Source organism: Chelonoidis abingdonii, chromosome 9 (assembly GCF_003597395.2).
Source record: "Chelonoidis abingdonii isolate Lonesome George chromosome 9, CheloAbing_2.0, whole genome shotgun sequence".
Taxonomy (NCBI): Eukaryota; Metazoa; Chordata; order Testudines; family Testudinidae; genus Chelonoidis; species Chelonoidis abingdonii.
The window spans coordinates 1,898,137-1,924,678 of NC_133777.1; the positions used below are offsets into that span (position 1 = coordinate 1,898,137).

The 26,542-nt window shown below is 45.7% G+C and overlaps 1 protein-coding gene across 5 annotated transcripts in view; it reads right to left on the reverse strand.

The window, feature by feature from the left end:
• PRKCB (protein kinase C beta) overlaps positions 1-26,542 on the reverse strand; it is a 272,295-nt gene that overhangs the window by 79,096 nt on the left and 166,657 nt on the right. For all 5 annotated transcript variants that reach the window (XR_004372151.2, XR_012656472.1, XM_032769125.2 and 2 more), the window contains 3 exons: positions 7,241-7,397; positions 6,714-6,848; positions 2,599-2,695 (listed from right to left, as the gene is read on the reverse strand). Coding sequence is in view for 3 of the 5 variants with exons in the window: in XM_032769125.2 (XP_032625016.1) it covers positions 2,599-2,695; positions 6,714-6,848; positions 7,241-7,397 (389 nt within the window). In the remaining 2 variants the exon portion in view is untranslated. The remainder of the gene's footprint in view (positions 1-2,598; positions 2,696-6,713; positions 6,849-7,240; positions 7,398-26,542) is intronic.

Genomic DNA, 26,542 nt, shown 5'->3' on the forward strand with positions numbered 1-26,542 from the left:
GGCCTTGCCAACCAGTCTATGGCCCAATTAATTTAGCTTCCAACTCCTAACATGTTAATCAGCGTCACTGCGCACGCACCCCAAGCAAGGTAAAAAAGTGTTATCTACAGTATTAAAAGGTAACTTGTTAACTTGTGTTGCTCCTCCAAGGATTCCATCAGCATTTTCTGTCAGTTAACAATTTAGTACAAAACGTCTATTAAGGATCAATTCCTAACAAGTGTCAATTCACAGGAACAGTCACCCTCTCAAAGATGAAAGAGATCGCCACCCTAAATATGTCAGATAATATACTGGAGGTTACCATAACACAACGTAGGAAACAGAACGTATGCAGAATAATTTAAGGATTCCTCTCCAACCTTGGTCTCCAATCCAATTATATCAATATCTTAGTTTATCTTCATTAATTATATTAATTTATAGCCATACAGACTACAGATAAAACAGATTAACAAATTCCATTATATTGTACTTCAAAACTGTGAGTAAAATTGCAATTTCAAACCACGCTTCCATTGTTCTGACATCAAGTGTATGTTAGGCCATCACAGGACATGATCTTCATCCTTCTTAAATTAAAAGATAGCCTTGAAAGTATATTAACGTAATGATTTCCTCTTCCGGCTACATTTATGTTCATTCTGACAAACACAAAAATTATGTAATCCCAAATCCTAATAAAGAAATCCAATCTAAAGAGTTGAGAATGAAATGGTAATGCTGAGTTTATTATAAAGCTTTGTGTTCAAATAAGAAATATAAAAGCTGCCAACAATTAAAAGCCAAAAAACCCACAGCCTGATTGGATCACAGCTTCATGCGTACTGCAAATTATAGCTCTGTGGCTCTGGATTGAGTGCTCAGTAGCACACAGATCACTACAAACCAAAGCTATCCAAAATTTTACTTTGATGCAATGCTTTTCTAGTTTAAATTGTAGCTGACATTATAGTATAAAGAATCCCATGCGTACATCTCGCCTCCTCCAATAGCTTCTCCAATTGGTGGCTAAGCCACAGTCCCAAAAAAGCTAAAACCAAACACACACAGATCGTGGTCTTTTCAAATTAAAATACAATATTCTTGAGAAGTGAAAGGGTTAACTCATGCAATAGAAATAACCCCTATCAGCACCAACCGCCGTCAGTGTATAGCTGATACCCTCCACTACAACTTCATGCCCTAGTGAATGTGCATACTGGATCTATATCTTCTGCAGCCTTTCCATCTAAATTATGAAATAATCCACTGCAGTTGGTTCCACATATCTGCGCTGCTATTTTAAACACACAAAGGGCATAGAAACGCAGTGTCACTGAGTCTGCAGAGTTTAAATGTTTATGTTAAGATCAAACATGATTCGCAGTATGCTTTGCTAATGATAACCTTTAATACCCACTCAAGCCAGGTGCTCTTGTGAAGACAAATATTAGGACTCCTGGGCCCAAACAATAGATATTGGAAGCTCTCTTCGAAAAAACGTGAAGAATTTAATTAAAGGCTGTCAAGTTAAAATCCTATTGAGTGTCTTCAATGCCTAGTTAATATTCGGATGGGCTGTGGACTCAGATGGAGAAAATGCACGTGTACGAATGTAGCTCCATAGCAGTCACTCATTGCTGACGCAAATTTCTGTCTAGGGCTCACCCCACAGCATCAGACACTGAGCTGGTGTAAATTGGCCTCACTCCATGGACATTGTTGGAGCTTTGCTGATCTACACCAGCTGCAGATCTGGCCTCAATCTCAATCATCAAAGGCTTGAATGTTGTGCACAAAACCTTCAACTCTGGAGTTTTGCTATTTCAAGACTGGGCAAACTGGGGCAAGTTTTCTCATGTCATTAAACAAATGGCTGTTCAGAAGCAGAGAACTTCAGTTCATTGCTGTGTCTTTTGCATGTATGGAGTCCCAGGAAAAAGGGTAAATAGAATGAATGCCTAGAACAGCAACGTTCCTTAGGGTTATTCCTTCCAACATGTGTGTGTTCATGGACACAGGAAAAGTGGGCGAGGGGGTGTCAAATCTTTTATTAGACCAACTTCTCTCGGTGAGAGAAACAAGCTTTCCCAAACTTGCAAGCTTGTCTTTCTCACCAAAGTGTCCAATGAAAGATAATGCTTCACTCACCTTGTTTCTCTATAACACGACTGCACCAACACTGCATACACAGTAAAAGCGTGGCCTCCAAATATACCCGTGAATTTAGTAAGCCTCTACACTGATCACTTAATGTATCCAGGCAAAAAACACCTGGGAGGCTTCAAGTCTCTGAAGTGATTTTTAGTTAAATGCAAAGAAATAACTTCACCCCACAAACCCGGTACAGAGCTCTGGATGGGATGAACACAGGCAGGCTACCCACAAAAGGGCACAAGAGTGAATGAAGCCCTGCCCAGTGGCTACACAAGCAGGAAATAGGATGGGAAAGAGCATGGGGTTGGAGCAGAGCTTCCTTCCCTCCTTTCTTGGTGAGATGAGGGCAGAGTGGAAATGCCCTTTATTGAGAACGACCTTTCACCCCAGGACTCCAGGCAGCCCACATAGTACTGGCTATAAGGAAAGGTAGTGGGCATCTGAGAAAACTCCATTCACCTCAAATTTCTGCCTGAGTTCCTCGTTTCCTTCTTCTCCCTCGGGGGGAACCGGGACGTTGAAGTATTCCCCCTCCTCCTGGCTCAGCAGTTTAAACCTAGATGGACAGAGCAAGAACAGCACGTAACTAAGACAGGCTGGACCTCAGACACCAGTCATAGAATCATAGAACCACAGGGTTAGAAGGGACCGCAAGGGTCATCTAATCTAACCTCCCTGCCAAGATGCAGGATTTGTTGTGTCTAAACCATCCAAGACAGATGGCTCCAGCCTGTTTTTGGCTTGGCTGTTAAACACAACTGTCCTGCTCCATTCCCTTTTCCTTCTGCACCGAGGAGTTCAATCCTTGAGGGGGCCATCGAGGGATCTGGGGCAAAAATCTGTCTGGGGATTGGTCCTGCTTTGAGCAGGGGGTTGGACTAGATACCTCCTGAGGTCCCTTCCAACCCTGATATTCTATGATTCTATGATTCAGTCTTTCAGTTGACATCAGTGGGTTTTGAATCATGCCCACTCATCCAAGCCAGTGAAACTGGTGGTAGCACCAGTGGGAATGCCCCCCCCCGCCTACAAAGATAGAGACTTCGGCATTGCTGACAGCCAGCCAGCCAGCCGCCTATTGCCAGAGCAATCAGGGGTGGCAGGGACTAGTGATGGTTGTTTCTGTTTCTGTGCTGCATAATCTGGGAACCAACGTTCCCTGTAAACTGAGTGGAGCAAGAGCAGGACGTGGAGGGGCTAGAGCAGATGCTGCAGCACCTGAAGTCAGGCTGGGAAGCAGGCCAGAACCTAGGCGATCGAGCCAGGGCTAGGAGCAGCTAACCCAGCAGCTAGTGAGAGAGATGCAAATGGCCGGACCCCCCTTCCAAGCCTGGAGCCAGCTGCCCACCCACTCACGTCTCAGTAGCTCCCCATGCATATCACCCACCCTACTCCCCCTCCTATCGCCTGCAGCCCCACTCAAAGTGAGCTTCCACTGCCTCTGAGAACAGCCATGGCCATGAAGTGTAAAGCAAAGATTTCCACGAAAATCAGGGAGGGGATGGAGAGCTTAGCCAGCAATTAACAGAAATCATGGAAACGTCATTCAGATCGGAGGTATTTTATTCAGCCCCAGGCAAAGCCTGGGCTCCCTCAGTGAACTCCTTTCCACAGCAGTCTGGCAGGGGCCGTTATCGGCTGGATGTTATCTAGAGAGGCTTGTGTCTACAATGAATGAACAAAATGGTATTTGCATAATACAGGGACGGCCTCTTCCTTTGAGCCTGCTTTCTCCATTAACTGCAGTTGTTGAGATATGAAATATGCATCAGAGCCTTCTCCCAGAGTTTATTCTAGCCAAACGCTGTGACAGGGAAAATTACTTAGATCTCCACTTACATAATTTTTAAAACTCAGTGAGAAACTCTGTATTGTGCTTTCCATTGCGCTAGGAGGGGGCGATGGCCTGATCCCAACTGAAGCGCACACATTCCTGCAGGAGACCATGACCCTTGGAGGGATTTGTAATTTAGTTTCCTTTCAGGAGAGAAAGACTGCCTCCATTTCAGGTATATATTAAGGGAGTGAGGCCTAGGGGACCTGACCGTGGTTTCGGGAGATGGGATCTCTAATTCCTGGTCTCATCGTTGCATGGAGCCTCTGTCTTTATGCTTCAGCTTCTCCAGCTGCACAATGGGGCTCGTAAGACCTGCCGTCCAGTGGAGCTCAGAGGCATCACTAACTTTTGCCAAGCACCAAGAGCTCCAAATGTGAGAAGCAGGGTATTGTTACGACTATTTCATTAGCAGAAACTCCTGCCAGGCAGAAGGTACTAATGTATCCAGACGTTCCATTGCAGAGCTGTGTGTTCCACTAGCGAGGTAAGTTACCCCACCACTGAGCAACTCGCAGCCTAGCCGTGCACATTCCCGGTGGGTTCTGGAGGGGCCATTCCTGGAGCTGCTCTGTACTTTTATAATGACACAGACACTTCTATCCGGAAACCCAGATTCTGGAGGTGGAAAAGGTGTAGTCCCACTCCTCAGTCTTAAACAGGGATGGACCTGCTTAATATTTACAAATGCCTTATCAGGCCTTCTTGACACTGACACACACACCCCTCCCTCCTTCCAGGAGCTATTCTGCAGAGATCAAGTGGGAACTTGGACAAGATAATATAATTATAGGGCAAATGAGTGATATGCAGGTATATTTTTATGGTAACTATCAGTTAAAAATAACAGATTACAGTTGTATGATGTTTGTTGACTATTCTGTTTTCTAAATGTTCCTTCTCTAACACACTTTCCTCTCTATATCTGCAAGGCAGTTTCTTCAAGGAAAAAGTGGAGAATCCAGGGAAGCTTTCTGCCTCCCATAATAAGTGGTCCCGTCTGGTTTTTGCTTGCAAGACACATACAATACCCGTTTAAATTACTATACTTCACATGGTAAGGTAACATATCTCTCAAACCTCAGTGACTACAAAAGGAAATTAAAATGGCATGAAACCTGCTGGGAAAGATAGCATGAAAATGAACAGACCCCATACAACATGATTTTTATGGACCTACTGTGTTTATCTTTCGTATGGTAACAAGTGACAATAATTACATGCTTTGGACAGGATTTCTCATTTCACTGAAAGAAACCTCTAATCATCATTTCAGCTAGTCCACGGGCTGCAGAAGCAACAGCCTCAGACATAATTCATGTTTCTTCTCTACTCTCTCCCTTAACTAGCTACCACTCTGGCTTTTCTGTGCACTCACACTGTTATCAACACAAAGGCTCCTTGCTGGGTACATGTAGCCAAGAGACTACTGTTAAAATCACCCTGGATTACATTTTTTCATGCTCCCTTGTAGCCCAATATATTTGAAGTTTTGAAACCTACATACTAACATGCAGGACAAATGCTGGAATCTGGGATTATGAATTAAATGTTGTATCATTCTGATGTGTGCCTAGACCAGGGCTGGCCAAACAGTGGCTTGCGAACTGCATGCAGCTCTTTTTACAGTTAAAGTGCATCTTACGGAGCCCCCCCCAAACTCCTACTCATTCTCCACCTATCAGACGGGGGCGGGGGGCGCGCTCGGGGCTTCTGTCCTGCGGTACGGTGGTGAGGTTAGGGGCTTCTGACAGAGATGATTGGTGCCTGCTGAAAGTTGGGGCATAATTTAAAGCTTTGTTTCCCCCTCCCCAGCACCTTGAGTCTCACATACCCAGGCAACCCCTCTCCCCCTTTACCATCAGCAGCCCCTCCCTGCAGCTCCCAGGTGTTAGCTCCTTGTGGAGAAGTAGCGGCAAAGAGCTGGGAGCTGCAGGGAGGGGAGAGGCAACAGCTTTAGCTCCATGGGGAGAGGCAACAGCAAAAGCAGCTCCCAACCATATGCCTCTCCTCACAGGCATAGCTGCCATGCAGGGAGGGGGCCTGGTGGCACCATGTAACCAAGCGGGGCCAACAACCCTGGCAAAAATCGTAGGGGGGGAGAGATGAGGAAAAGTGACTGCATGTGCCTCCCACACACACCCAGGTGTCACCTCTGGCTTCTGCCCAGCAGGGAGAGGGGTCTTGGGGCTTCAACCTCACAGCCATGCCTGCTGAGGTCAGGCTTCAGCCCCATGGAGAGCACCTGTCAGGGCTGAAGCCCCGAGCCCCAGCAAGTGCACTCTGGCTCTCAAACTTCTGAAGATGGTTGTATGCGGCTTGGACGGTCAGTACGTTTGGCCACCCCTGGCCTATACAAATGAGAAACCCTCAGAGCTCCCAAAAAGCCAGAGCCCAAACATGAAACACAACATGTGACAAAAAAAACACAATGAAGGGGACACACAGTTTAAGTAATCCAGTGAAGAAAATTCAAAATGTGGCAGGAATTCCTCCCTTCACTATTCTCGTTCTAGGACCTCAGCTGCATGATGCTTTATTGTGGATGTAGATCACTAGCAGCAATCAGAGTGATGGGACACGTGGTGTGGAACACAGGGGACCTGGGGACTAAACTGGTTGTTTCAACTGTTTGCAAACCCTCCACAGGATGACACATTGCCAGACCTTTTCCTACTGGGGTACAAGGTGACACTGCTGTGTTCAGAGCTCTGTGGCTTTAGAGCAAATTGAGTCTTACCATCCATCAACGCCTGCTTTCTGCAGCTCAGAAATTCCAAACGACAAAGACCCCATGAAATCATTTCTGCTGGTCAGATCCCAGTCCCAAATCTCCACTGACAACCGTCTGTCTTTGTCCGACTCTTTCAGCTGACTGCAATTAAAGAGGGGAAGAAGCAAAATCTCTGTAGTGGCAGTTATCTCTGCAATTCCACATGCTTCACGCGTGCGTTCAATAAATAAATGAATATGAAATGAAGTGATGGTCTTCAGCGACAATACGTTTCTTTAATGTTTAATTTGCTGATAGCGCACATTTCAAATGGAGAATGTAAAGTTCTTTCATTGAAATGCAAGACTTTGATCAGTGCACAGAGCAAAAGTTAAAAGCATTTCCGAGACATTTATTATGACAGGAAAAAAAGTTACTTCTCCATTGAATCAGCTGAATATTTCAGATAATTAAAGCCCAGGAAACACATTCACAATCATTCTGGAGATGAGAGGGTCTACTTTACAATATTAAATTTGTGTTACTCTACTTACAATTTAAAAGTCTCATTCCACTCAGGATTCAGAGAGCACTTTATAGTTTTGGTCTTCTGTTTGCTTTCACTTTTTGGGTCAGGGATTAGTTTAAGTTTCACATAAGGGTCTGACAAGCCATTAGGGTCCATAGGAACTAAGTTTCTGGCGTCTCTTACTAGGGAAAAAAATAAAAAGTAAATTCAATGTTAAAACTACAAAGATATCTGCAGCCCTATTCAGCTTCCTTAAAAATATTTCTGTAACATACGCTTATGACATTGCATAACTGACTGACATTAAATTGAAACACTGACTGAAAACGGAGTTAATATGGACATTGATCATAATAGGAATAATTAATACAAAGTAAATACACATGTAATGGACATTTGACTCAAATGCAGGACTGTGAAGTTCCCTCTCTTCCTCCTGCCAGTTAAGAAGAAATGAACTGCTATCCCAGATCACACCAGCGGTCAATCTAATCCAGTATCTTGTCCCTAATGCTTCAGAGGAAGGTGTCAGAATCCTGCAGTAGCAGATGTGAGATAATCTGCCAGCTCTCTAATAGTTAGAGATTGACCAAGGCCCTGAAGCACAGAAGGTTTAACATCCCTTTTCAAAAATGTTGTCAGCATTAACTGTGGATATTTTCATCCATATAAATGTATAATCCATATTCTTGGCCTCAATGACTTCATGTGGCAATGAGTTCCACATTCCAATTATACACTGTGTTTTGAAGGAAGGATTTCACTTTATTATTGTTAAGTGTTCTGGCATAACACCCAGGAGTCAGGCAGGTCGAAGGGCAGCCCAGATCAGTGGTCAGAGTTCATACAAGAGGTCCAACAGCCAGGAGATGCAATCCAAGGGAAGGCAGAGCAAGGCTGCTGGTGGGGTCAGGTGAGGCAGCAAGGCAGTCAAGCGGCAACCAGCAGGCAATGGCGTGTTGCTCAGACAAGGCCAGACGGGAAGCAGGAAGTGTATATATGGTTACCAGCCAGAGTCAAGCCCATAGGGCCAATCAGGAAGCAGGTGGTGGAACTGCTGAAAGCTAGTCCACCCAGGTCTATGAATTCCCTGGTAACTCAACAAGTTGGCGTAACACAATGGCCAAGGCTGCTTCCCAAGAATTTGGTGGGCCCTGGTTCAAGACTGGGGTCTGAGACCAGAGTCCTGATACTTAGGCATAATAGAAGAGTTCCCTGCCAATAGTCTAAATAAAACGAACACGTAGGGAGAGATTTTCAACAGTGCACATGTGATTTATAAAAAGCAACAAATGTCTGTCAGCCTGTACAGTGCTACAGGCCTCTTTGTCGTTTTTTACAGATCCAGACTAACACGGCTCCCCCTTTGATATGTGATTTATGAACACTAGTCCCATTTAAAACACTCAATGGAACAACCCTAAATTAATTAGGGTTAGATTTATAAAAGGTATTTAGGCACTGAGTGGGATCCACAAAACACAGGCACCCCCCATTTCCCATTGACTTCAGAGGGAGTTCTAACCTAACCTGCTTAGGTACATTTGTAAACACTACCCGGTGCCTATAAGCATCTGGTGGAGCCTAAACACCTCGGGAAATCTGGCCCTTAGGCACTTTGAAAACTCTTTATTTTTTGAGAAGAGAGAACTAAAAGCCGTGCATTGCCAACAGTAAAATAAAACAAAGAATGAGATCCAGGGTTCTTTTATAAGAAGAGAACAGCATTGATCTGAACTTAAATTTCCCTCGAAGAACAAGAGGATGAAGAAATAGGTTCAGGATAGAGATTAGTGCCTGGGCAGCAAATACCCTCCACTGTCCCAAGAAGGACAATGGAAAGAACAAAGTGATGACCTTTGCAAGAGCAAATTAGACAGTAGGGAAGTTTAATCAGGGTGGCAGATTCTAACGTAGGGCTCCTCTGTTGAGTCACTCTAGGTTCAGCTGCTAAAGCCCTGAATTCAGAATCAGGATAATTACAATGAGTCATGCTGCAAGTGGGGCTAGAATATAAAAAGGGAAGTGGGAGCCTCTCCTTGGGCCAGAGAACGTGAGAGAGCTACAGACTGGAGGGAAACTCAGAACAGCCCCGTTCCGGGAGGAAGGCTCAGCAGAGGTTTACATTGTGGTATTGCTGAGTTCCACAAGTTATAAACACCAGTAATCGTAACCCGTCTAATCCCTGCATATGCTGGAAAAGGAACTGTGTTCCACAAACCCAGGGAGGGGGAAGGGACACAGCGGGTTTATCACAGGAATTTTAAATATTTATTTGAAAAAAAAAAAAAATTAAAAAGCAACCCCCCAATAGGTGCCTGACTTGAGAGCAGGGAGTCGACAGTGGGGGGTGGTGTGGAAGGGAGGCAGCCAAACACCCACAACGCAGACACAGCAAGTCCCATGTCCTTTGACTTTCTTGGTAAACTAAGTGCTCAAGTCCATTTTGGGAGGACAGTCTTGGGAATCACAACAGGCTGGGACGTCATTTCTAAGCTTTACAGTTAGAACAGGACTGCAGCCTTTCTTGGGGAATCTGCAGCAGAACCACAGAGAGCGGTTACATAATTTCTGGAACCAGGCAATTTCCATGAGCTACTGGATTCAGAGCGAGGCGACATTTATCTATCCACAGAGCTTGGTGAGCATGGGCTAAAGATAATTTTAACTGAATTCAAAATGAATTAATCAGAGGAGATAAAGCAGGTGGGGGAGGGGAGATGTGCAGGAGACCTCAAGTGTTTCTAATTGGATTGCAGCATTATAAAATAAAATTAGGCTGGGGAAACAGATTAGATCATTCTATGTTGAAGAGTTGCCAAGCATTCAAAGCATGATCTCATTCGTACTCAGGCTGCCGCGCTGAGGAGAAGATATTCCACATGAGAAGTCTCATCAGATGCTTTGAAGCACAGACAAGGGGTTAAAAATACGGAGGAGGATGTAGCTGCCCCTCTGCTGAAAGCTGACGGAAAACGCCTCCTCTTCTAATCTACTGTAGCCACTGGATACAACCACTAGCAAGAGGCTCCAACTGGTGCTAAACTGGGCTGTGGGGGATGACAGCGAAAGGGTTAATCTGGAAAGTCAGCTTGGCTAACCTATTATGGAATCAAAGAAGAGGGCCTCAGAGCTCTATGTGGAAAATCCTGGCCATGGATTTCAATGGAACCAGGATTTCACCCAGTATTCTGCCCTGAAGGAGTAATACCAACCAGGTCTGTTGTATGAGAATGCAAAGCATTAGGGATTACTTGTAAAGAACCAAGTCACTTTCAAATCTCTCTCCCTAGTCCTCTGGAAAGGCTTCTTAGTGCAGGATCGGGAGCCAGTTTGTTTTTCAAAGGGGATTACTGCTTTAAACTCTGCAATCTAGCTCTGTCCTCCTGAAACACAGCTCAATCTCCGGCTCCGTGGAATCAAACTCATAGCTAAAAATCAGATCTCCATTTATAAACAAGCTCATTCATCAAACATGACACCTTCAACAGAAGCATGCGAGATACAGAAAGGCCAAGCTGCAAGGGAATAGCCTGCAATCCAATCAAAGATACCTGGGCAGTATCACTGATTTTATAGCACTAAATATTCTTCAAAGTCAAAAGATGACCAAGCCATGTGGATCAAAGAACCTTCCCGCACCTTTGACAGAGGAAAGGACAGGACTGACTTCATTATGGACAGCCAGATAAGAAAAATATATAGTGGGCAAGGACCCACAGAGGATCAGGATACGTCAGGAACAGGTTGTCTCTCCTTACTGCAAGATTATGGGCCAAGAGTGCACATGTCAAGGCTCAAGAGTACAGCAGGTGCCATTCAACATTCACCAACAATATCTGAGACTGCGTAGTTACTTCCTGTTAAGTGGAAGGAACACGGCGGGCATTGAAGATATTACAGTATAGTAACTCTTGGCAGATGCTGGCTAAGACAACCACTTTGTTTTCCCAAAGACACAAAGTATGGACGATTTCACCCCCATCACAACCACAAGAAGCTCCCCTCCCTTAAAAACACAGTCTTCAAGCTATTAATTCAGAAAATACCAAAGCCCAACATCTGTATAAAAAATGCTACCAGATGTGTTTTGCTGATGATCCCTTTGCAGCAACTCCCGACCCGTGTGGGAGGATAAGCCATTGGAGAAAGAGGTCTTATTCCCAATCTTACCCTCCTTAGGGCCTGGGTAAGTATATAAAGAAATATTGGCATTATTTCCCTTTATACAGGAGTATTACGATGTCATTACCTAGTCTCTCGCTCTCCACGTTTTTATCCAGCTGCATAAATGCTAAATGCTAATTAGATGAATAATCAAACAAAAAACACGTTTGTGCAAATTCAGGCACTCCTGTTCCACTTAATTTCTGTCATTCTGACATACCCAGCCAGTACTCCACACAGGGAACCAGATGGAAAATGGCATTGGAAAATTTTTAAAAATCCAAATGGGTTGTTTTGGGTTGTTGTTTTTTTAAACTCTGTAGTATCACACAGTCTGGTATTTCAACACATGACAATTCTGATGTATTATGTCCAATGATGACTTCTGGGACAATCTGGGGAATAGAAGGGAAAAGGGACAGTAAAAAAATACAAGTAAAATTCTGCCCTTGTCCTTTCACCTGTGTAAGGTCATTTCCAGGTAGATGGCTACGGGCTTGTCTACATATAAAAGTTAATCTACAATAAGGTAGGGTGAGAATTTAAAGCAGATTTGCTATTCCTGAGTAAGTCCACATGCTGACACTGTTATTCCAGAATAAGAATGACTTATTCTGAGTGAGGCCTGGACTACACTACACAGTTAGGTCAATGTCAAACAGCTTAGGTCAACCTAATTATGTCAGCGTACACACTACAGCCTTGCTCCCGCCCATGTAAGTGCCTTGCTACACCAACTTCAGAACCCCACCTTTGAGAGAGGTACAGGGCTTATGTCAGAGGATTTAGGGCTACCTAGTGTCTGTAGGACACCGTGTCCGTTACATCGGCCATCTTGTCAATTTCACAGTCCTGACTGACAAGAAAGCCAGGCAGCTAGAGCCCAGCTGCCTCCTGCTCCCCTGGAGAGCTGGGCAGCTGAACCCCACTCCTTACTGGGAGCCGGGGCAAGAAGCCCAGATGGCCAGAACCTGCTCCCGCCCGGGGAATGGGGAGTGGAGGGGGGGGCGCCCACCAGAAGCCTGTGGAGCAGCCAGACTCCCGGAAGGGAGCTGTCAGCGGAGCTTAGAGTCCGGACTCTCAGATCTCCACAGTGGCCCACCTAGATCAGTGGAAGCGCTCCTGGTGAGGACTCACACCATCAACCCCAGGAGAGTAGTGTGGACATGCACCAAAGCAGTAATTACTGCCACTGCTATAAGTCAACCGAATGTAGGTCGATTCATGTTTCTAGTGCAGACATACCCTTAGCTTAATCCATTCCCAAGGAGGAGTAAACTAATTTGGAATAAAGACACTCCCGTTCCGGAATAAGAGTGTTCACCCATGGATTTAATCAGGAATAGTCTTTTCAGAATAACTTCTCAATACACAAGCAGCAGCCCTTGAGGGGTGATTTCTCCACTGTGCTGCTGGTAACAGAAAGTGAATCAAGCCTCAAAGAGCTTTCTAAAGAAGCTGTATGTGGCTCAGAAAGGGAGGTTAAATATCTGATCCAAGCTACCTCGGGATAGCTAAGGTTATAGACTGTTATATCATTGCAAAGGCTCTTGTCTGAACTACTGCCAGCTCCACAGGAGACCCTGCCATAGCCCACATATTTCAACAGGAGTGTACAGTGGCTCCAGTGAACTGAAGTAACCGGGGACAATCTTTATTAATTTATGGTGGCCTGGTAGTATCTGTCTTTGATAACTGTGTGCACATCATAAACACGAACGTCTATAGGGTATTTAGCAATATAGAACAGGATCAGAATTTAATACAGGAGGAAGTTATTGATAGCAGTGTCACATTCCCTTTATAATAGCTCACTGAGACACAAACAGCGTGACTTCATTTATTTTACAGCGTTCAGACAATTACTTTCATATGCCATTAAGTAAATTAATCATTTTGTTAAGCCAATACTAAAACCACCTCTGTGCCTCAGAAGATACACAGTAGCTATTTTGTGGCTTAATTTTGACTCTCAGTTAAAATCTTCTAGAGAAGGCTTTGTACCATCCACACAAAAATGGCTTGAGAACTGGAAATCTGCTATGTGAAATCTCTAAGTAATGAGTTTAATTTCCAAGGGTCATGAAAAGGCTGTGCACCAATACACAGACTGATTTCCTCTCTCCCTCCCACACCTCACCCGTATCTGAGGAGAAGAATACATATTTTCTCATCATTGTGATGTGCTTTTATCTGTTTTTTTTCTTTTTTTATACAAAAAGCCTATTGTTACAACCACATTTTTGAATAATGAAACACAAAATATATTAAAAAAAGAAAAATCCAAACCTAGGTCCCAACGAACCATTATCTGACTAATAATACAAGTCTAAAGCAAGCTTTATCGTACTAGTAAATAAACATAAGCAATCCCGAAAGGCTGGTTCCTAAAATGAAAGCGTTTTGTATTAAAAGCCAAGCATAAAAACATTACTGCCCATACAGCTGCATACAGCTAAGAATCTCTTCTCCAAGGCTTCTCTTGTCCAGCGCATTTCCCATAACTGAATTCTTAATTTCTTGGTTAGTTTGATCTCTCTCTCTCTCTCACACACACACACACTCACACCCACCTCAACCTCTGCCCTTGGTTTTGACCCATTACTCTATTATTGGATAATTCAACCACGGTGTATTAAAAAAATTGCCAATAAATGCCCATCGAAATTTTGAGTGAGTGAGATGCCCCAGACAAGCTATCCACTGTGATCTGAAGCCAGTGGCAAAAGCGAGCTGTGCTCTGTGTAATGCAGTACGAGCACTAGAAAGCATATTTCAGGAAGTACAAACATTTCCAGCAAAGCACATCTGGCCACGTGGACTCAAAGTCCATTTGTTTTGCCTAGTATTGTTTCCTTCCTTGGCTAGAGAGGGTTACACAAGGAAACATCTGAGGGTATGTCTACACTATGAAATTAGGTCAAATTTATCGAAGTCGTTTTTTTTAGAAATTGATTTTATACACTCAATTGTGCGTGGTCCCACTTAAGACCATTAAGTCGGTGGAGTGCGTCCATAGTACTGAGGCTAGCGTCGATTTTTGGACCATTGCACTATGGGTAGCTATCCCATAGTTCCCGCAGTCTCCACCATCCACTGGAATTCTGGGTTGAGCTCCCAATGCCTGATGGGGCAAAAACATTGCCGCAAGTGGTTCTGGGTAAATGTCATCAGGCCCTCCCCCCTCTGTGAAAGCAACGGCAAAAAATAGTTTCTCGCCTTTTTTCCTGGGTTACCCATGCAGACAACATACCACGGCAAGCACGGAACCCGCTTAGCTCACCGTCATCCGTACATCTCCTGGGTGCTGCCATTGGTACTGCATTGCTACACAGCAGCAGCTCATTGCCTTTTGGCAGCAGACAGTGCATTATGACTGGGAGCCATCGTCATCGTCTCCTGGGTGCTCTTTTAGCCGACCTCAGTGAGGTCGGCCGGGGGCGCCTGCACATAAATGGGAGATGACGATGGCCAGCAGTCATATTGCACCATCTTCTGGCAAGCAGCCAGGAGACGACAGTGGCTAGCAATTGTACTGCACCGTCTGCTGCCAGCCTAAGATGTATAAGAGAGATGGAGTGGATCAAAACAATAAAAAGAGGACAGATTTGATTTTTGATATATCATTCCCCCCCCCCCCGCCCCTCCTGAATAATAAGGGGTAGGATATAGCTCAGTGGTTTGAACATTGGGCTGCCCCCCCTAACCCCGGGTTTTGAGATTCAATCCATTGAGGGGGCCATTCTGTGTGATACCGTAAGCCATGTCATTCATTACCCCTCCCTCTGTACGAGCAACAGCAGACATCATTTGTGCTTTTTCAGCACAGACACCGTTGACGCAAGCATGGAGCCGCTCAGATCACCGCCACATGACAGAGCGCTATCACTATATTATTATCTGCAAGTATATGCAGAACCAGAAACCTAGGCAAAGCAAAACCAGAGCAGAGGAGGCGATGGCAGATGTGGTGACAAATGATGAGACATGGACACGACTTCTCTCCAAAGTATATGGGCCCCATAGCCAATGATGGCATCATGGGTAGGGCAGGTTCATGCTGAATGAGAACACCTTTCATGGGCCCGGAGAACAAGCACAGCTGGATGGACCACATGTAGGTTGCAATAGTACTGAGACGTTTCTCAGTGGCTGTGAAAACCTTTATGATTGCATAAGGCACTTTATGGAACTATGGTGAACATTGCTTATCCCCTGCCCTGAAGACACAAGAAAGATACCAAGATGAGAGCAGCCCTCGCAAGTTCACAAGCACAGATGGCGATACGCCTGTGGAGTGCAACGCCTACCGCTAATATGGTCAAGTGCGGAATCAAATTTGGAGTGGCGAAATCTACCTTGGGGGCTGCTGTGAATCCACCGAGTCACGCAATCAAAGAAGCTGCTGATTCAAGGTGAGTGATCTGGAAATGTGAAGGTTAGTGAGTAGTGGCTTTAGCTGCAATGGGATTCTACTGATGGTGGAACAATAACTGGAACCCATATCACTTATCTTGGCACCGGAGCACCGAACCCAAGAATACTCATTCAATAGGTAGCTAGCAGACACTGGATGGATCACAAGGACAATTTACCACATCAACCATGTGGCCAGAGAAAGGTACAGACCACTTGCAATTCTATCGGACTCTGGTCTGATTTCAGAAGCTGCAGCAAGGGGAGTTTCTTCCCAAGACCAGAAATAACCCTGGGATGTTGAATTGCCTGTAGTTACCTGGAGGGACTGTGACAAAAAGCCGTGAATGAACTGGAATGTTCTTAATAGTTTGCTTAATACTGTGGGTGCTCAGTGTCCCCTAGGCAGTACTTAAATCTAGAGTGGTGGAGATAAGGATGTGTGATTGCTGCGAGCAAAGGGCAGTGCACTTAAATGCCTGGCACTCTGTCTCCTTAACAACTGATGGCCTGGGCCCTCCCCTGCAAAGGTGCCAGACTGAGGTGGTTATGGAGCAACGAGAACTCAGGTGATCCTGGCCGGGAATGGAGGACTGAGAAGAGGAGGGGCCAGGAGGGGGGTTGTTAGTCTGGACTTGCTGTAGGATCAGGAGTGAAGTGCAGCCTAGTGGGATCTGGGTCAAAAGACCCAGAATTGAGCCGGGCGAGGGGTCACCGTATCGCAATGTAATCTACGAGCATAGCTGTTATTAGACTGAATTCCTGATCATGAATAGAAACCCTCTGATTTTACTGGCTAAGGCTAAGAGTACAGTTCTGACTGCAAGTGGACCTGGGTGGGCATCACTGTGGGAAGCGCACGGAGGGGCAGAGGATGCCGAATGCTCCAAGGAGACCAAGGAGGTGAAGACGTGTGAGCTTCTTGCCCTGGAAACAGTCTGCTCCAAGGGAGAGGAGGCTCCCCGAAGTCCTGCCTGGCTTTGTGGGGAGCTGTTCCAGAGCATCGCCCGGTGACTCCGTGACAGGGACGCAACCTGCCCCTTAATGCCGTGGCTCATGAAGCGGTACACAGGACCCTGGACAGTAGTCAGGAGCTGTTCAACTATAGGCTGACAAGTGCAGAGTGGTGGTAGAATGTGCATTTGGATGATTAAAAGCACGCTGGTACAGTTTACTGACTTGGATAGGCCTCAGTGAAACCTATATTCCCATTGTGATTACCACATGCTATGCGCTTCACAATATCCGTGAGATTAAAGGGGAGACGTTTATGGCAGGGTGGGAGGTTGAGGCAAATTGCCTGGCCACTGATTATGCACACCCAGATACCCAGGTGGTTAGCAGAGTACAGGAGGGCATGGCGAGCATCAGAGAAGCTTTGAAAACTAGTTTCATGACTAGCCAGGCTACAGTGTGAAAGTTGTTTGTTTCTCCTTGATGATTCCCCCCACCTCTTGGTTCACTCTACTTCTCTGTAAGCTAACCACCCTCCCCTCTCCGCTTCGATCACCGCTTGCTGAGGCAATAAAGTCATTGTTGCTTCACATTCATGCATTCTTTATTAATTCATCACCCAAATAGGGGGATAACTGCCAAGGTAGCCTGGGAGGGGTGGGGGAGGAGGGAAGGACAAGGCCACACCACACTTTAAAGCTTATTGAATGCCAGCTTTCTGTTGCTTGGGCAATCCCCTGAGGTAGAGTGGTTGGATGGCCGGAGGCCCCCCCACCGCATTCTTGGGCATCTGGGTGAGGAGGAAATGGAACTTGGGGAGGAGGGCGGGTAGTTACACAGGGGCTGTAGTGGCAGTCTGTACTCAAGCTGCCTTTGCTGAACCTCAGGCATACTCTGGAGCATATCAGTTTGCTCCTCCAGTAGCCTCAGCATTGCCTCTTGACTTCTGTCACCAAGCTGATGTCACCTATCATCTTCAGCCCACCACCTGTTCTCATGTTCATATTGTGCTTTCTCAGACTCCGACATTGTCTGCCTCCACGCATTCTGCTGGGTTCTTTCAGTGTGGGAGAACTGCATGAGCTCAGAGAACATTTAATGGTGAATGCGTTTTTTTCACCTTTTAATCTTCGCTAGCCTCTGGGAAGGAGAAGATAATGTGAGCATTGAAACATTTGAAGCTGGTGGAGGAAAAAAAGAGAGAGTGGTAGTTAAAAAGACACGTTTTAGAGAACAATGGATAGACTCTTTCACCGTAAACCTTGCTGTTAACATTAGATAGCACATGTGCTTTCGGTACAAGGTCACATCTTGCCTCTTATTGAAGGTATGACTGTTTGGTGTGAGAGATCTTTCATGCAGGGCCAGACAACAAAATTTGGCTTGCAGGCAGCCATGGTAAGACACAGTCTTTTGGCTTCTTTAACCTTCATAACATGTGGGAATGGTTTCAAACAGCAGTGCCCTCATTTCTCATACCAAGCAGCCATTGAGTTGGCCATTTAAAATCGGTTGGCCATTTAAAAGGAGGAGGGGCTGTGGTTTTTGGGTTAACGTGAAGCACAAACCCAACTAAACGCCCACCCCTACACACAGACTTACTTCTCTGGGATGATTGCTTCACCCCTCCCCCCACTGCATGACTAACAGCGGGGAACATTTCTGTTCAGCCACAGGCAAACAGCCCAGGAGGAATGGGCATCTCTGAACGTCCCCTTAATAAAATCACCCTATTTCAACCAGGTGACCAGGAATGATATCAGTCTCCTGAGGATAACAGAGAGATAAAGAAGGGATGTTGTTTGAATGCCAGCAAACACTGGGACCATACACTGCCATGCTTTGTTATACAATGATTCCAGACTACGTGCTACTGGCCTGGCATGATAAAGTGTCCTACCATGGAGGACAGAATAAGGCTGCCCTCCCCAGAAACCTTTTGCAAAGGCTTTGGGAGTACATCCAGGAGAGCTTTATGGAGATGTCCCTGGAGGATTTCTGCTCAATCCCCAAACACTTTAACAGACTTTTTCAGTAGCTGTACTGGCCACGAATGCCAGGGCAAATTAAATCATTAAACACGCTTGCTTTTAAATCATGTATAATATTTACAAAGATACACTTACCAGAGACTGCCTGGTAGGTCCAGGAGGCAGCCTTGGGTGAGTTCGGGGGTACTGACTCCGCATCCAGGGTGAGAAACAGTTCCCGGCTGTCGGGGAAAACGGTTTCTCCGCTTCCTTGCTGTGAGGTATTTTCAACCTCCTCCTCCTCCTCATCTTCCTTGTCCCAAAAACCCGCATCCCTGTTGCGTGCTACTCCATTGACGGAGTCAAAGCACAGGGGTGGGGTAGCTGTAGGGGCACCTCCTAGAATGTCATGCAGCTCATCATAGAAGTGGTATGTCTGGGGCTCTGACCCAGAGTGACCGTTTGCCTCTCTGGTTTTTTGGTAGGCTTGCCTCAGCTCCTTAAGTTTCATGTGGCACTGTTTCGGATCCCTGTTATAGCCTCTCTCCTTCATGCCCTTGGAGATTTTTTCAAATGTTTGGGCATTTCATCTTTTTGAACGGAGTTCTGATAGTACGGATCTGTCCCCCCATACAGTGATCAGATCCCGTACCTCCCGTTTGGTCCATGCTGGGGCTCTTTCGCGATTCTGGGACTCCATCATGGTCACCTGTGCTGATGAGATCTGCACTCACCTGCAGATCACCACGCTGGCCAAACAGGAAATGAGATTCAAAAGTTTGCAGGCCTTTTCCTGTCTACCTGGCCAGTGCATCTGAGTTGAGAGCGCTGTCCAGAGTGGTCACAATGGAGCAGTCCGGGATAGCTCCCAGAGGCCAATACCATCAAATTGTGTCCACCTTACCCCAAATTCGACCTGGCAAGGTCAATTTCAATGCTAATTCCCTCATCGGGGAAGGAGGACAGAACTCGATTTTAACAGCCCTTTAAGTCAAAAATAATGGCTTCGTCGTGTGGACGGGAGCAGGGTTAAATCGCTCTAACACTGCTAAATTCGACCTAAACTCGTAGTGTAGAGCAGGGCTTAGTCTCACACTTACTTGTTGTAAGATCCTGTATTCTGGCACATGGGGCTTTTTACAGGCTAGGAGAAGGTTTATTTTGTGGGGGCATTAGCAACATATCACTGCTCTGTAATATTTATGACCATCGAAATCCTTGAGGTCCAGTCTGGTTCTGGACACTGTTTATGGAAACAGTCACCCCACTAAGGTCTCATTCAGCTCTGTGCCAATCTTCAATCCCTCCTTCTTCGTTTTGCTCATGACAGCACAAAACTGGCTGGTTTCATCTGTTAAACCCACACGAGCAAGAGGTGATTATTTAACACCCGAATGGCCATCATAGATCAAGCAAACCCGAGTGCCCATGTGATTCTGGATGCACCGGGGCCTTCGTGGTCAGTCATTCCACCCATCCTCACCATGCCAGGACTTTCTCTGAGCAGCAGCCTCTTCCCTCAGCTCAAAGGTTTGGAAAAAGTCATTTCTGCATCCAGAGTGATTTCAACACTGGTTACCACAGGAAACCTCTTCCCATCACCCTCAAACTCCTTAGAGTGGAGATGCACAGAAATACAAAAACCCTTCACATCACCAGGGGGGGAGGGATAGTTCAGTGGTTTAAGCATCGGCCTGCTAAACCCAGGGTTGTGAGTTCAGTTCTGGAAGGGCCATTCAGGGATCGGGGGCAAAAATCTGTCTGGAGATTGGTCCTGCTTTGAGCAGGGGGTTGGAGTAGATACCTCCTGAGGTCCTTTCCAACCCTGATATTCTGTGATTCCCTGGAATGCTTATGCTATTGTGTGTGCCTGTGCTGGCAATGTAGGGAATCTAACACTCATCATGACAAGCTCTCTTGCACTTCAAATACTGCTAACTTCACCCATTCTTTCACTCAGCAGCCACAAGAAGGAAGAAAAGGCAAATCATAGCGGATCAGACCAATGCTGCACCCAGGGTGGTAGCTCACTGTCAGCACTGGCCAACATAACATATTCTGGAGGAAGGCACATAAAAACCCTGCATCATTTATCTGGGCCATTGTGCAATGCTTTAGGTGAGGGGCAAATTGAATTCCTGACCCTTGCAGTCAATCAATCAGTTGACGCCCGGAAGCATGAGATTTGATTACCCCAATGTCATTATCTCAGCATGCACAGCTAGAAATGTTATTAATGGAAATAAAATTATCAAGTCATTAAAAAAATAGAAAACACACAGTTATATCAAGACATACTATATAATCCCACTAGGACTGGCACAGAGTTCTCAGGCATGGCAGAGGAGAGACATGTTTTATGCTGGAAATTTATAGCGCTTCTTAGCTTACTAAAATCTATTACAAAGTATTTCTACCTCTCTTAAATTGGGACAGCTACATGCATCTTTAAGCAAAAACATTTTCACTGCTAACAGTTACACTGGTCTACAATTTTTGAGAAGTCCTCTGCTTCAGAGATAAAATGTGCTATTTATTATGTATTTTGATGTGCTGAATTCAAATATGACAATTAAAACAACTGATTGGCTACTGTTTCTAAGATATTTAAGTTTAACATTTTATGGCGTCCATAATATATTGTGAGGATAAGTAGAAGTTTTTCAATCATAAATGAACCATAGGTCTTTTCATTGTATGAGTGGCTTGCTTTACTGATAATACTATTCACTCTCACTGAATTATGTAACAACTTTTAAAAAATCAAGCAAAGAGGTTATATAAAAAATTATTATGAAACAAAAGCAAAAATGTATATGTTACATAGTCTTAGTCCCTCATTACAAGTGTCTACTCAGCGCTTCTATGGCTTCTTTGAAATATATCATAAATGGGCAAAATCTTCTCTTGATCATCTGTACCAAGCAATAGAATCTGCAAAGCACTTGATGCAGTAATCCATTATGCCCTGAAGATAGCGTTTCCACATTCTCTCTCTCATTGATGCCAGTGTCCAGGTGAAATCGCTCCTGTGCTCGTCGTCTCACTTGGCCTCCGCAGTTCCGGGTGGAAAAAAAATCTAGGTGGAGTGCAAAAAAATGTTATCCTTAGTGACATGTTGCAACGCAAGGCTTTGTTATGCCTGAGGAGGTTTCCACCAACAACGTAGTTGTCTGACCCTTGTTGTTCGAGAAAATTTATTGCCCCTAACTGGTGAAAAGGCTTTCCATGCTGTTTTTTTTTCCTTCCAGCGCAGTGCATGGTCCAAACGCTATCATTCGAAGAAGTTCACGAATGCAGGACAACACAACATTTTTATCTTAGCTTCACTTAAACCTTGGACATTTCCCCGGACGGTACTGAAAGTGCTTGCGTTTGTCAATGGCCTTGACAAAGTCCTCCATCAGACACAGAGACTCATTGACCTGAATGTAAGACGGGCATAAACAGAAATCCTTTCCTTGAATTACACACGCATGGAGTGGCCCATGCCTGAAACACATCTCTACACATACACAAGGCATACACAAACAATAGAACTGATATGTAAAGATAAGCCATCTATAATCAGTGATATAAGTAAGGGAATCATCTTAGCAAACAATGACAAATATCCATTCGCAAGAAGAACAGCCGTACTTATCAAAATAATGATAATCCAGTAACTGACGAACGCAAAAATCCAGCAAAACCAGAGACAAAAACCTCAAAATCGCCAAAACAAACCTGTCATGATGTTGGTTATAGTTTATAGCACCTCAAAATTGCTAAAACATCATATTGAATACATAGAGATATTCCTCTCATGGAGTGCAAACGACAACTGAGAATTGAATGCAAAACCTCTAAGCCCCTTAATGCAAGCAAAGCCAGTTTAACGTAGTCTTCAATGACTCAATTCAACCAGTCTCCACTCATCTGAAGATAACAAACATGTGAACTCATGTCTGAGGGCTCGCCCATACACCATCGATGTTGTTGCAGGCTAAGATCCTCTTCACGCAAAGGCAAGAAGAAACAACACGACTCCTTTGTAACAATCAGGATCACAGGACACAGGAAGAACTAACAATCACCTAGACCGAGGAACACGATCATCCACTGCTGTAGTCTGGAGCCCAACAGCTAGACTAGAGCCAATCAACAATTTTAAGCATGATTTTCGTTCTCAGTGACCCAGAATTAGTAAAGTTTGACTACATTTATTTCAGAAGCATTTTGGCTGTAGAGCAGTGTTACCAATAAGAATATTACAATCACATTTAAGGTGGCTGCTCTGCAATAAGTTTGGATTCTGCAGAGGACGTTAGCACTGTTTACACGTGCTCAAAAAATATGAACTCAGGAGATGGCTGCAGTTCAGGAAAGTACATCAGCCATGCTTAAATCCTGCTGGACTCAATGGGACTTGGGCATGTGCTTCTGGACTGGTCTGGAACAAAGGGATGCTTTCCTGAATTGGACTCAAACAGACACATCCCAGTCACTCAGTATAAAGTGATACTTTTCCTGCTGCTGCATGGACTGAGTCAGAACTAAGCTCTGGATGTCAAATGAGCAAAAGCCCTTCCTGGCTGAACAAAATTCCTGGCTAGCCACGTATTCCTTAAACATTTCCCAGCAACTTTTCAGGGTTTGAAATGCGTCTTTGCTCTGCATTGGAATAACCCCAAACCCTTTCACTTGGTTTGTGGACCATGGAATGGTGTTAGGAGGGTGGGGATGGCTCACTCTCAGAGGTTAAGGCATTGGCCTGGGAGATGCAGGTTTAAACCACTGTTGCGTTGCCAGAGCCCTAAATACTTAGACCTGACTTTGCAGGGGGCATTGGCACTTGGAGGGACTTACATGACAGAGACCCTCTGTGCTGCCCAGCCTGGCTTTGCTGTGAAGTCATAATCCTGTACTCGGGACAAAACTCTGTTGCCATGGGAATGAGAGAGATGTGCCGAGCTCACCCTCACAAAGCCAGGACAGGTAGAGGTGGTCGAAGGGCATCTGAATAATTTATTCCACAAAATTTGCAATAGTTTTCATATGAATTATTCAGCCTGTATCTTTTAATTACTCAGCCAGCTGTATCGGCAGGGAGGGGCTCAGGAGGAGAGACAAATTTCAAACACTCACTTCTCTAATGGAAAAAAAGGCAAAAAAAAAAAATCACTTTTTGAAAACCCACATGACAGGAGGGCGAAGGCACACAGGGCAGTGTGGAGTGAGACTGGGAACGAAAGCCGGGAGCTGCCAATTTCTCAGTCCACCTCTGTTATCTGCCCTTGGCCAGGTCACTTTCCCATCTGGAATACTGACCCACTATGCACTGGGGCGCACACTGCAGAAGGGGGAGTGTAACCCACTGGTCGGTGCACCCTCCATGTCCCCTTTGCGCCCAGGCCACAGGTCTCAGCTACAAAGCTAGGCTCTTGAGCTCAAGCTGTGGAGATTCCTGCCTTAGCTTGGACATCCCCCAATTCAATCCCTGTTGTCAGCCAAGATGGCGACAGTTCCATGAGTGTCACCGATCCCGGTTTGTTAGCATGACTGGAGTTCAGAATTTTATTGACACACACAAAAAACAAAGACAAGAAACCTTGGACTTGGTGCCATTTTAAAGGAATTCCCTGGATCACGACCAGTCCTCCAGTCAGCCTGCATCTAGTAGCAGCTACTACACAAGGCTTCAGAGGAAGGCAAAATGCATACAGGAATGAAATCAAAAGCAGACTGTTCTTAGCTAAGCATGCAGTGCCGTATAGGGGTATGTGTGTGTGTAAATAATAAAATCTAAAACATCTCTTACACACACTGCTGCATAATCAACTACCCTCCCCTTCTTAGCATGCAGAGCTATCATTATTGTTCATTTAGTGTGGACCATACAATGCACAAGAACAGAGAGAGCCCTTCTCCAAACAGCCCTTCCCCTTAGAGAAATGCATGGGAGGAGGGACATACTTGGAAATCCAGAGGGGGAAGGAGATGTGCATGTATTTTCAAGAACTCCCTGCCCCCCAGGAATCCTGTAACTATTCCCTGGTCAGAGCTGCCTAGCCCCTGCAGACTCTGGTCCCAATATGCATCACCAGGACCTTCCTGCCCAGTGAACAGCCCAGGGTGAAACGCACATGGCACTAACTGTTTCACACATTCCTGGATGGGATTTTTTGGTAGAGGGAATGCTTAGAGGCTGATCTACTACAGAGGACCATCTTTCCAGCAGCATGCACCATCCCTGCCCCAAACGATACGCCCGCACTGCAAACCCCATGGCTGCAAGCCTCAGAGCCTGGGTTAACTGATTTGGGCTTATGCGCTGGAGCTAAAATTGCAGCACAGATGTTCAAGCTCAGGCTGTAGCCCAGGCTCTGAGATCCTCCCGCCCTGCTGGATTTCAGAACCCAGTGCCAACCAAAACGTTGACCTGGGCTCTGAGACTCACTGCCACAGGGTTCCCCGCCCCCCCGCCCATGCAGACATATCCAAAAATAACTGCAGCCCAGTGAGTGTACGGAATGCAGGTTAAACACCCAAGTGCATTAAAACATTTAATTAATATGTTGCAGAAGGATATATCTCCACATAATAGAAAAAAGCACAGGACTCATTAAGGTTGCATCTTCTTGGGCTGGTGGTTATTAATTAATGCACTTCCAGCTCGTTTATCTAATCGCCACATAATTGGTTCCAGTTTTGGTCAATGTTCTACTTCATCAACTCGGTAAATAGCAAGGATTGAGTCCCCACAGCAGGCGCCAGCTCCAAGGAGCCAGCAAAAGGAAACATCTCAGATGCTCAGTGGGATTCTGTCACTCACAAAGGCACCCCAGAAGAGCAGAACCCAGATACACGCACTGGCATTGCTGTAGCCAAAAGGTCCGTCTGTAGCCCCAGGGACGAGCCAGCCCTGCCATCCACCTTCCCTCCCAAAAAACTCTTAATTGTTTCTTGCAAATCTCCACACCACTCGCTCTTGAACAGTGCCTAGCATGGGGCCTCTCAGCCCAGTGGGGGCGCAAAGCAATGGATTGGCAATACACATCTTTCCGAAGCCAGCAGGTATCCTACTGGTTCCCGGCCCCAGACAGAGCTGGGAACCCAAGTCAGGAGTCCAGATTCATAGCTGTCTCTCCTACCCTAACCCATTAGACCCTACTCCCCATCCAGAGCTGAGAATCGAACCCAAATGGAGGAAGATGTGGACAGCTCTGACCCAAGGGGAGAGGAGACCATGGACAGTGGTGGAAGGAGCTATAGACCTCAGCAGGTAGGAGTTCCTATACCCAGCTCGGGAAGTGGGATGGATGTGGGGGGAAGGGTGCCCAGTCCTAACAGCGGGCATAGGGTCAGCACTGAGTGACTGGCTTCCTGGGTAGCAGGGGCCACCTTGTTCACGCCTCATTGGCCGGGGAACCCTGGGTCTTCTGAGGGAGGGAATCTCCAAGGGCTCTCCCATAATAACCCCAGGCCATAGGAGCTCTGGGGTTACTAAAGCTTGCATTTAGCTGTCATGCTTATCCAAGTCAGATCGTGAGCACGGACCTTGTCTCACCACAGTGTGAATAGCACATGCTAGCACCACCACCAGATGGTGAGCATGTTAAACTCTTCTAAACATCAGAGCCCGCCCTAGTAGAGACAGGGGCGTGCAGACATGCCAATAACTCACCGCAGGGACTGTCACCCCCACCACCCACTGCTGCGCAGTGTTCGGCTGCAGAGACAGCCAGCCTTGTGATATTCTTGATATTCACCCCTTCTGGTCAACTGTTGAGAATAGGCCACTTCCATCTTAATTGAACTGGCCTCGTTAGCACTGACCC